Source organism: Cebus imitator, unplaced genomic scaffold, assembly GCF_001604975.1.
Source record: "Cebus imitator isolate Cc_AM_T3 unplaced genomic scaffold, Cebus_imitator-1.0 Scaffold144, whole genome shotgun sequence".
Classification (NCBI taxonomy): Eukaryota; Metazoa; Chordata; class Mammalia; order Primates; family Cebidae; genus Cebus; species Cebus imitator.
The window spans coordinates 1226794-1239074 of record NW_016107459.1 but is presented as its reverse complement, the minus strand read 5'-3'; the positions used below and the strand labels follow the sequence as shown (position 1 = coordinate 1239074).

At 35.1% G+C, this 12281-nt stretch overlaps 1 protein-coding gene across 4 annotated transcripts in view; it reads right to left on the bottom strand.

Moving 5' to 3' along the window:
• SMARCAD1 (SWI/SNF-related, matrix-associated actin-dependent regulator of chromatin, subfamily a, containing DEAD/H box 1) overlaps nucleotides 1–12281 on the bottom strand; it is a 78595-nt gene that overhangs the window by 4069 nt on the left and 62245 nt on the right. For 3 of the 4 annotated variants that reach the window (XM_017542402.2, XM_017542404.2, XM_017542407.2), the window contains 11 exons: nucleotides 11817–11876; nucleotides 11634–11709; nucleotides 9824–9959; nucleotides 9162–9299; nucleotides 7840–7935; nucleotides 7625–7742; nucleotides 7313–7434; nucleotides 5567–5755; nucleotides 4750–4868; nucleotides 3391–3573; nucleotides 1968–2077 (listed from right to left, as the gene is read on the bottom strand). In XM_017542402.2, coding sequence (XP_017397891.1) covers nucleotides 1968–2077; nucleotides 3391–3573; nucleotides 4750–4868; nucleotides 5567–5755; nucleotides 7313–7434; nucleotides 7625–7742; nucleotides 7840–7935; nucleotides 9162–9299; nucleotides 9824–9959; nucleotides 11634–11709; nucleotides 11817–11876 — 1347 coding nt within the window. Of the gene's footprint in view, nucleotides 1–1967; nucleotides 2078–2663; nucleotides 3286–3390; nucleotides 3574–4749; nucleotides 4869–5566; nucleotides 5756–7312; nucleotides 7435–7624; nucleotides 7743–7839; nucleotides 7936–9161; nucleotides 9300–9823; nucleotides 9960–11633; nucleotides 11710–11816; nucleotides 11877–12281 lie in introns of those variants that run through there. The other variant, XM_037743426.1, reaches the window with a different exon arrangement.

Genomic DNA, 12281 nt, shown 5'->3' with positions numbered 1-12281 from the left:
CAGGGGCACAGCTGAAGACAAAATGATTACAGTTCAATGAGTAAATAAAAGACACCACTACATCCTCAGTCTAGCAAATAAAATACACACTGGGCAAAACGCATATGTAAACAGCTTTAACAAGATAGAGAAAAACTTCCTACAGAAAGGGAGAGGGGTAAGGAGAGGGCAGGATTCTTCATAACTAAACATTTCAAAGCTACTGGCTTGAGAGCACAGCTAAAAATACACTGCTATTTTAACAGACAGCGTAGGGTGAACATAACAGGCAAACTTTTAGACTGACCAAATTTATATAAATACAAATAATTTACATTATGACTGAACATACACATCACCTCTGCTCCCATCACCTGTAATACCATTAAAATATTATGTGAGAAAAAAGTGTAAGGGGGTTAAACAAGAAAGAATAGGAGAAAAAGACAACAGCAGAGACACAGCTGCCCACAAATTCTGGAAGAAAATGATAGGTAAAGAACGGAAATGGATTTTAACATAATAAAGTAAAAGCTTAAGTGTCTGCAGGTAGAAAATGCAAGGCTACTTCATACCCAGAATCCTTACCCTTCTACCCCCAAAGCTCAGGAAACGGGGGTAAATGGGAAACATGAAGCTATCTATAAACAAGTTGAACAGGTAAGGATGCCTAAAGTTTGCCCAAGAGAGCCAGCCATTTGCCCCAGACATATAAAAATGAAAGTTTATTCTCTTTGGAGAACATAAGTCTGAAGAACTCTGGACTTCGCATAGTGAAGAACAGAGAGGCTGCTGAAAACAGGCAGATTAACTATTAATATGTAAATATGAGAACAAACCTCCCTCCTTCACTTCTCGGGGCAGTTGGCTCGTATCACCTCTCCCCACCTGTCTCCTCACTTTCCAGGAGGTTGAAAAATATCCTTCTGAGGAAATAAACTAGCCCATAAGAAAAGACTTATAGTTAATTATCAACTATAATGGATCTATCATATTGAGAAATTTGTTAGAATAAAATCCATATATCTGGATATTTGCTAGTATTGCTAAAAAAGAATTTAAATGCTTTACTAAATTCTAAAAGCTGCCCTAGCAAAACAAAAGAAAAACACTGCCCAAAGAGAATCTGCCTTATGCATTCACTTTACCATATTTGCTGGACAACCTGCAACTGGCAAGTTGCCACATGCACACAAAGCATAGTAATTACTGTTAATTGTTTAAGTTACGATCACCTTACTTATCCTTACTTTTAACGATCTCAGTTGTTTCTTACTCAAACTTTCTCTACTGCCTGCCTCCCCAAGCTTCCACAACACCCTGAAATAAATACTATGCAAGACAAGTAATTATTTGATGAGCATATTTCTCTCTCTGTAGAAAGATTAAAATGTATTGATTTTTATGTAGTATAGACTGCCTAACATAACACAGACTTAACAGTGTCTGTCATGAATAGATATTTGCTAAATTAAAATGAACCATTATCAAGAATATCCTTATTAGAATAAAAAATTGCTTATTTCCAATTAATTTAACATTAAATAAGAAAAGCAAGCTGTAGAATAGTGGATCGTAGGTTGACATGCACTCTTTCTCCCATAAAAGAAAGAATATGTGCTTATTTCTATACACATAAAACAAATGGTCATACACACACAAAAACAAAAGGCTAACACTTGTCACCTCTATGGGAAACCTGGGAAGTGGGATGAGTAGGAGGCTTCTGTTCTTTCACATCTGGGTTTTGAACATACTACCTTTTCAAAACATACATAAAAATAAAAATTTTGAACTTAAGAAACTTTAAAAATTATCAGTTACAGTGCTTTGGAAATAAGTATGCTTACCTTCTCCCACATCACACATGATCCCTAAACTGTAAGCTAGTTAAGGATTTTAGCCATCTTTGTCATCCTCTTGCACTGAATAATTTGATTTGTGGTCATATAAATAAATATTGAAGTTTCTGCTTACAAACAACTTACCTTCATCTGCAGTGGTCATATCTTGTTCTAGTTTCAGTTTCTGTTGGTTAATTTTTAGCATGGATTCTTCAATCGTCCCTTGACTTATTAGTTTTATAACTAGTACTTCTCTAAAAAAAATACAAGATATGTCCATTGGTTAATAAATATAGTTGTTTGGATATTTCTAAACTATAAGAGTTCAAAAAGAATAACTTGAAAATTATGACAAACATATCCTTAAATTCTTTTATTTAAACTACTTGAGGCTGACATTTTCTGACTATCTAACTTTTAGACACTCCTAAAGATTTAAGAAAAGAGAAAGATATTTGTACTTTAAAAATTACTGGCTGGGCATGGTGGCTCAAGCCTCTAATCCCAGCACTTTGGGAGGCTGAGGTGGGTAGCTTGAGGCCAGCAGTTTGAGATTAGCCTGGTTAACATGGCAAAATCCTGTCTCTAATAAAAAAAAAAAAAAAAAAAAAAAAAAAAAAAAAAAAAGAAATACAAAAATTAGCTGAGCGTGGTGGCACACACCTGTTCTCTCAGCTGCTTGGGAGGCTAAGGCATGACAACTGCTTGAACCTAGGGGTGGAGGTTGCAGTGAGCCGAGATGGCGCCACTGCACTCCAGCCTGGGTGACAGACTGAGGCTCTGTCTTAAAACAAACAAACAAAACAACAACAGCAGCAACAAAAACACCAAAAAACAAAACAAAACAAAACATGTATCTATATATGGATAAAATTACATTACAACAAACAGTTCTGTGTTCAGGTGGAAATTACATTTTTAAAAGAAACATGCTTTGCTTCTTAGGTCCTGAGAAGCAGTGTCTCTGTACACTTGAGGCAGTGCGGTCAAGTACAAAGTTTCACAATAGATACTGGTAAGCATTTAGTCTATAAATGACTGTACCAATATCTTTTGGACATATACTAAAATACTTCACAAAGAAGACACTGTCTGCTCTTTATATATGTAAGAAGAGTTGCAACAATCTTCACCTCTTTACAGCGCTGTGACAAGTGTCAAAATTGCCAATCATCTAAAATAACCTACAACTCAATTTACTTCCTAAAGGGTAACATGATAGCTCAGCAATAGTTTGTACATTACCAAGTTTGTCTGGCTGTTAACTGGTCTACCAAGTGCATCTTTTCAATTATTAATCTTTTTCAAAGGGGGTAGACCATTGATAAAACCTCATCTTCATGAACTTCAGAACTATTTGGAATGTGGGTGGATGGTTTTAATTACTAGAAAATGGAAGGGTTACATAGTGTAGTTGATGTTCAACACTGCTGGTATAGAATACATCAGTAGCCACGCTTTGCTGAACAATAAAAACTCAGGCAGGTCATCCAACACTGTATTCTAATGGTCTTCACAAATTAAAGTGGCATTGAATTAAAAATACATTTCAACTAAAAACACTTACTTAGTCTGGCCTACTCTATGGCATCTATCTTCTGCTTGTTTGTCATTGTAAGGATTACAGTCAATATCATGAAGTATAACAACATTTGCTGAAGTCAGATTTATTCCTAATCCACCAGCTTTTGTTGATAGCAGAAACACAAAGATATCCATATCAGTATTAAACTCATCAATTAGATGAATCCTGTAAGACAAACAAATTAGGTTAAATCTCACTAAAAGTTGTATAATGTAATTAAAATGTAAATCATAAAATGGAGATGATTATCACATGGGAAAGAAACCGGAAGATGTCAACACATCTCTTGGTATTACAGTTACTTCCCCTCTGGCTATGCCATAGAAGAGCCTCCTCAATTCACCAGCTTCTTTTCTATGACATTGTTACCCCTACCAACTCTTACTTCAATTCAACTATTCAGATTCAATTAATTCCTAAATTACTATTTTGTCCTTTTTAACTGTGGCTTAGCTAAATTCTGTGTACAGCTTTTTAATCCTTACCCTTCTCAGAGGTATGTCAGCCGCTACAGGCAGACAACATTCCTGATGAACCAAGGACCTCATGATCAAACTGATCAGTTGATTCTCTTCTTTTAAAAAAAGCATTATTTTTACCTTTACTCTAATGCAGAGAAAAAAAAAATACTCTGGCCCACAGGAACAAAATAATCAAAATATATAATGCAATTAAAAAATACTACACAATTCCTTCTTTATTAAGACAATTCCTTCTTTACTAAGGACAATCTTTAAAACCTTTGGGAATTAAAAAATCCTTAATTACTCTTAAAATAGGAAAGATTTTAAAAGAATCTTGATGAAAGAGAAGGTGTTTTAAACTTTGAAAGATTTTTAAAGGGGAAAACCATTAAAAACACAATTATAACAGCTGTTTTAAAATATATTTGTATACAATTCAGATAGAAAAATTAAAAGAAAATTATTTAAGTTTTGAGACATAGACCCGCTCTATCACCTAGGCTGCTGTACAGTGATGTGATCTTGGCTCACTGCAACCTCCGCCCCCACAGACTTCCTAGTTGGGACCATAGGCTTGTACCACCACACCTGGTGATTGTTGTTGTTATTGGTATTTTCAGCAGAGACAGGGTCTCATCGTGTTGTCCAGGCTAGTCCTGAACTCCTGAGCCCAATCTATCTGCACTGGCCTCCCAAAGTGCCGAGATTACAGGCGTGAGCTGCCATGCCTGGCCATTGAAATTATTCTTGTTAATGATTTAAAGTAATCAAATGTAAAAATAACAAAATTCTATCCAGTGCTCTAGACATTTAAAATTCTAACAAATAGTAATAATTAATAAGTGATTTTTTAAAAACTAACTTGAAATATACCAACCTTTCAGAAATCTGAGTCTTTCCATCTAATCTGAGGTACCTATGCTGATGATGTTTTAAGAGAACCTCTAAGATATCCAGCATCATGGTAAATTGGCTAAATAACACAACTCTATCGCCCTGTGAAAATACATACATGAATTAGAAAAAACTGTTTTACTACTCAAAGCCTTGACAGGTCTAAACAATTAAGTGTTACTTAGATCATGTTGATAAATTTGTAGAAAATTCTCTATGATTAACTGCTTATTTAATAAAAATCAAGTAACAATACCTAAGATATATATCTTGTTGCAGCCTATATATGAAAAAACTGCCTTAACTTCTAAATTTCAGGGTTAAAAGTTAGCTCTCAGTTTTTATTTTAAAGAACAGTTAAATTATTTCCTTTCTATAAGAAAAATATCAGAAAACATGAAAAGTTGCATATGTGTGTACTATCTAGATTGTGATTTTACAAATTTAGGCTATTTCACATATAAAGAGCAGTATTACTTAAGTTTAACTATTTAACAAATGGTGCCTTCGAAAACTAATTTTGAAGCACACATACAGATTGCCACTTATGAAGTAATGACAATTGAGACATTTTTAAAACATCAATACAGATACAGCCTGCTTTCTATTGTTTTTGTCTGAGGTTCCAAAGAGGAAAGGATGTAATCAAGAAAACATGTCAAGAAAATGTTCAAAACAACTATGTTCTAGAAGAATGTAGAACAGACATAGGCTCATTCAAGCAAGTCAGTGTGCTAGAATTACTTTAAGAAGTTTAACTAATTGGGAAGATACAAAAGAGTGCCATTTTTCTTTAATACCTTCTGTTTCAGTTCAGACAAGATGCATCCTAAAACTCGGAATTTTCCAGAATCTAAAATCAAGTCCATGTCTAACTGAAAGTTATTAATGTGTCGATACTGTTTACAAAGTACATGTAGTTCAAAGTCTGTCATAACTTCCATATCTTCAAAGATCAAGTCAGGGTTAGCCTCACAATGTGTAGGTTCCTTAAAACAAAACAAAACACAGTACATTTAAAAATAAAAATAATTTATAATATAATCAGAAAAATTTAATGAAAATTTTCACACCTGATAAAATACCTAAATCACAAAACATTTTAATGTAACAGATATAGCAAGGAAAATTAATAGTAATCTTTTAGGTATAATAAACGTGGGAGGGGGGAGTCCTTACTGTTTTAAAGATAACATACTAAAACATTTACAGATGAAATAATGTCTAGAATTTGGTTCAAAATAACCCTGGGAAGAAATCTGGGGTATAGATGAAACAAGAATGGTGTCATTATCAAATGGTAACTTTCAAAGGGGTAAAGTAACATATGGGCAGATAGTTTCATTTTGCGATTCTATTACAAATGTTTGAAATTCTCCGTTTAAAACAATATAAAAAGGTTTTAAAAAGAAAATGGGTGAGCCGGGTACAGTGGCTCACGCCAGTAATCCCAGCACTTTGGGAGGCTGAGGGGGGCAGATCACCTGAGGCTGGGAGTTCAAGACTAACATGGCCAACGTGGTGAAACCCCAACTCTACTAAAAATACAAAAATTAGCTGAGCATAGTGGCAGGTGCCTATAATCTCAGCTATTCAGGAGGCTACGGCAAGAGAATCGTTTGAACCCAAGAGGTGGAGTTTGCAGTCAGCAGACATCAGGCCATTGCACTCCAGCCTGGGCGACAAGAGCAAAAGCCTATCTCAAAAAACAAAAAACAAAAAACAAACAAACAAAAAAATGGAGGCTGCTTTCAACACAAAGATCAGTAAGGATAAACAATGATAAAATGTTAAAGGAGAAAGAGGCAAAAATTAAGAGTAATTGCTAAAATTATAAAGAAGAAATAAAATGAAAGAGAAGTACATTATGGAAGTATGGACTAGGAGTTAGCAAACTGTTCCTGTAAAGGTCCTGATCATAAATATTTTAGGCTTTGCAGGCAAGATGACCTGTGTGGCAAGTACTCAACTCTGCCCCTGTAGTGAGAAAAGCAGTCCCAGGAAGCAAAAACAAACAGGCATGACTGTGTTATAAAACCTTATTTATAAAAAAAAGTCACTGCCATATGGCCACAGTGTACTGACCTATGATGTAGGTTATCACTACCTCTTTGTTCTTATGTCCCCCAAATCATCTTGAACTAGGTCTAAAATGTGTTTTTTGTGGCCGGGTGCAGTGGCTGACGCCTGTAATTCCAGCACTTTGGGAGGCCGAGGTGGGCAAATTGCTTGAGCTCAGGAGTTCAAGACCAGCCTGGGCAACATGGCAAAACCCCATCCGTACAAAAAATTAGCCGGGCGTGGTGCCACGTGCCTGTAGTCCCAGCTATTCAGGAGGCTGAGGTGGGAGGATGGCTTAAGCTCAGAAGGCAGAGGTTGCAGTGAGCCCAAGATCACCCACCTTGGCAACAGAGCCAGACCCGGTCTCAAAAAAAGTTTTTCTTAAATATGTAGTTAAAGGTTTAGTATGCTCATAGGATTCACCAATCTTATAGTCTAACAACCTCTTAATAAAGCTCAGTGTTAAGATAATATGATATCCTTACCTTTAGCATAAGCTGAGACATTTCCTTGAGTTTTTCAGCTGTGTAATATTGGCGATGTAATAAAGGATGATTGGCCATTTTCCTCAACTGCATCATTACATTGCACATTTCTGTGTTTTTCTCTGTGAACCAAAGAGAACACATTAAAAAATAAAATCAAGTTCATAATTGTTGAAATATATCAACTAAGTTTTTAAATTATTTCTTCAAATTCCAGCTAGTTTTTGAAAATGAGCAAATCCTATTATATGACTAAACAAAATGCAGCCCCAGTACAAGATTCTTTTTCACATCGTGAAAATCAGATTATACCCAAGTTATTGATAGATTTTTTCAATCTGTTGAAAAGACCCAAATAGAGTTGCTCCTGCTTCTCCGACATTGCACACAACTCAATTTGATCTTTCTTAGGCGGTAACTGCTTGAGAACCTGAGAAAGAAAAACAGTTTTAGATAATCATTATAACAAAAAGAAAAACATAAGTATTAAAAACAATAAAAAATAAAAAAATGTGGATAAGCATTACCTCTTCTTTTACTCTTCTGAGAATAAATGGCTTTATAATTTGTTTTGCATGTGCTATTCTCTCCTTTTCATATATACTTTGCTCATCTGCTGATTTCTGAGCAAAATATAAACATATCCTTTTAGGAATTATTCATTTAAATTATCACAATAACAGTATTGTTACACAACATCATAATCTCCCTCACTACAGCCAGAGTTATTTTTTGTAGAAACTTGATTCATTCTAGAGGGATCTTCACATTTAAATTCTTAGTTGCCATGTACTTCTTGAAGCTGCATATGTATTTTGAAGTTTCATAGTATGTAATCATGTACTCTACTGAGGTAATCAATTTGAACTGTACTAGACTGGTGATTAGAAGTCATCAACTGATGAGTCATGAACTGATTGCCTAAATAACTCTCATTTAAAAATGTGTCTACGTGTGGATAAGGAGAAGCTTGGGGTACAAGACCTTTATTTCTTAGTGGAAAATGGCCCCAAAAGAAAGCTAGTGCAGGCTGATGCAAATCATGTGGTCAAAAAATGGGGAATAGTACCTAGTCAAAACTGGTTATCTTGGAGAATTAAAAAGTAGAAATTTATTCTAGGATGTGAAGGAGTCCTCCATATATAGGAACTAAAGATAGAAAGCAGTTCATAAAATCTGCTAGGCCATTTCAAACACTGTATATTAAGTGGGAGGGAATTCAAATTAGTAAATGTTAAAAAGGCAGTTATAATCTACCGTAGAAGAATATCAGAGAAAATTCTTGCAAAAGATTAGTGATTTGCAAGAGAGCCAAGAATCAATATAAACACTGCTGTATTGAAAAGTGTGGGAGTTCTTGAAGACTTTATCTTACTTTTCCTAAACAATAAAGAAGTAATGAAGCTTTTATTGTGAAGAGGGTTTACCGTCATTAAAAGTTGTAACTTTTGTTTTATTAACTTTTATATTTTTCAGTATAGGCATTTTCTGGATATCCTAACTTTGTCTAGTTCTATAGTTTACCCATAATTTTGATATAGATGATATAAACATCAAACTTTCCACACATATTACATATTTGAGCTCTTCATCAATTTAAAATTGTCATTCTGCAGAAAATTAGGATATTAACCAAGACTTTGGGCTATCAATTACGGAAATTGTGATTTGTTTTCCTCCATTATATTCTGGCTGATTTTCAAACTGATCCAAATATAGAGTTACCACCTACTTAAACTTATTTCATAGAGCATATGCACTATGAAAACAACAAAAGAGACGTAACAGACGAATGGCCCAGTTAAAACACAAGTAACGCATTTGGGAGAAAACATGCATTTATGCTCACCGTCTTAGAGGAAAACATTCTTCGTATTTCACTGGTGCTACTACTAAACATGTGTGGCATAACAAAATTCAACAGTGACATCAGTTCTAACAGATTATTCTGTACAGGTGTGCCCGTGAGCAGCAAACGGTTATTTGCCTGTGAATGAAGGTAAAATTTATATTAGTCTTTTTTTAAAGAGCCACTTCTTTCATGTCTACCCTCCCTGGTGAAGGAATGGAGGAGAGATAAATTAAAACCATTATTAATAATTTAACATTCTGTGATAAATGATTAGTAATTCGGATAATTGATGTCTGCTATTATCATCTATTATACTTAAGGCAGAATATGAAAACCACTGGTCTTATAAGTAGGTAACTTGCATCCTCATATCAACTTTATGAGGCGATGAAAGATTATTTATAAAGTTTAACATACAGAGTAGGTGAATTATGGCTTATGACCTAAGAATTTTTCTTGTCCTTTTTTAAAGGATTGTTAAAAAACAAAATCAAAGAATATGTGACAGAGGCCATCTAGTCCATAAAGTATGAAAAATTTACTATCTGCCCTTTTACAGAAAAAAACTTGCTAACACCTAATACAGAAAACTACATATATTAAATTACATAATCTAAAATTTTATGGTAATTTGGAAAACTTTACAAACATTCTCTTACATTAATTGTCATAAGGTGCTGGTAGCGAATGGAGCCCATATTCTTCAGCATATGGCCCTCATCAAAAATTGCGTAATTAAGTTTCAGCCGTCGAAACAGACTACGGTCATCAGAACTGCTGATGGCACAGTTATATCTGTCACCAAAAGAAAAAACATCTCTAAGGTTATACCTTTAAGAGCCTGGAGTCTAGCGAGATTTAATTGTCTTAAAAAATCATTTTTTTATTTACACATTTCTAACAGCCAATACTTAAAGAACAGCTCTAGAAACAGGTAATACTTAAATAAATACTGATGTATTTGTATTTAATAATTATTGATGTACATTGTAACCAAATACGAAAGCTGCAATACATAATTGAAAGAAAATGTTAATGTTACAGACAACTTCCACATACCTGGGAGGAGGTCAATTTGGGTATAATTTATAAGTAATCTGCTCCATGAAATGTTACGTTTTAGTAAGCACAAAAAAGAACATGAAGCTAAAACATATTTTTCTTTAAAACAATATATTTTATTAAACTAGCAGAGTCGATCCAAGAAATAATAGTTAACAGCTAGTAGCTTCAGACTGCATATGGAGCCTGTTTTATTAAAAAAAAAAAAAAACAGCCGGGCGTGGTGGCTCATGCCTGTAATCCCAGCACTTTGGGAGGCTGAGGTGGGTGGATCACGAGGTCAAGAGATCGAGACCATCCTGGTCAACATGGTGAAACCCCGTCTCTACTAAAAATACAAGAAATTAGCTGGGCATGGTGGCGCATGCCTGTAATCCCAGCTACTCAGGAGGCTGAGGCAGGAGAATTGCCTGAACCCAGGAGGCGGAGGTTGCGGTGAGCCGAGATCACGCCATTGCACTCCAGCCTGGGTAACAAGAGCGAAACTCCGTCTCAAACAAAAAAACAAAACAAAACAAAACAAAACAAACAAAAAAAACAGGCCAGGCGCAGTGGCTCAAGCCGGTAATCCCAGCACTTTGGGAGGCTGCAGTGGGTGGATCACCTAAGGTCGGGAGTTCAAGACCAGAATGACCAACATGGAGAAACTCTGTCGCTACTAAAAAAATACAAAATTAGCCGGGTGTGGTTGTGCATGCCTGTAATCAGGAGGCTGAGGCAGGAGAATTGCTTGAACCTGGGAGGCAGAGTTTGCAGTGAGCCAAGATTGCACCACTGCATTCCAGCCTGGGCAGGAAGAGTGAAACTCCGTCTCAAAAAAAGAAAAAACAAAATTCTGCATGAATTTTTTAAGGACAGACACAAGAAGCCAGTAGTGAGAAATAATAACTACAGTTAAAATAGAACTTTAAATAAATCAAATAATAAATGTAAAACAAGAGCATTAAGTTCTGTGCAAGATATTTGTATCAAACAATTACTACCAAGTAGTAAACTTATCCAAAGTTATAGTTTTCATTTTTATTTCTGCCCTAACTCAAATTTTTCATTAAGAAAATGACATTTCATTGTATTTATTACTGATACTTATTTGTAAATTAAAAAAATAACTCATTTTGGTGAGATATCTCAAAACCGAGAGATTCCTATTACAAGATGCTTTTTTTCAATTATGTGGGCAAAACCTTTTTATATTCATTAATGCGGTGATGCACTAATAAAAACCTCCTATATTGGTGCTAGACACCAAACTAAACAATGCCTGAATCCTCAACATAAGTCATTCTATTACTTTTGTATCACAGTTCACAGCATAAACTTTCCTACATAGTACTACTACAATTTTTTTCTTTTTTTAATTTGGGTGCTGCACAAATACCCACCCTCCCCAAATTTCTCAGTACTTACGTGGTCACAATTACATTGTAATCTTCATATCTACTATGAATGTTAAATCTAATTTGTTTACGTTCTTCTTGAGAACCTAGAGTTTAAAAACAATAAACACATTTTGAGTGTATTTATTGTGCTGTACTATATTTTAATTTTAAAGGAATTTTCAAAGTTAAAAGCAGAATGACATATTCTTACCATAGTAACAGAGCACCTTCAAAGTAGGGCACCATAAATTAACTTCCCTTAACCAGTTATCTATGGAACAGAAGAGATATTATTTGCATCTGCTACAATAGGGTATATTCATGCAGTTAAATGAACACTAAAGTTTGACAAGTGCTAGTTAGAAATCAGTCTTTTATAAAATATAAATACCAGCCAGGCAAGGTGGCTCACACATGTAATCCAAGCACTTTGGGAGGCTGAGGCAGATGGATCACCTGAGGTCAGGAGTTCAAGATCAGTCTGGCCAACATAGTAAAACCTCGTCTCTACTAAAAATAAAAAAATTAGCCAGACATGGTGGCAGGCGCCTGTAATTCCAGCTACTTGGGAGGCGGAGGCATGAGAATCCAGGAGGCGGAGGTTGTGGTGATCCGAGATTGTGCCACTAGACTCCAGCCTGGGTGACAGGGCGAGAGTGAGACTCTGTCTTGAAAA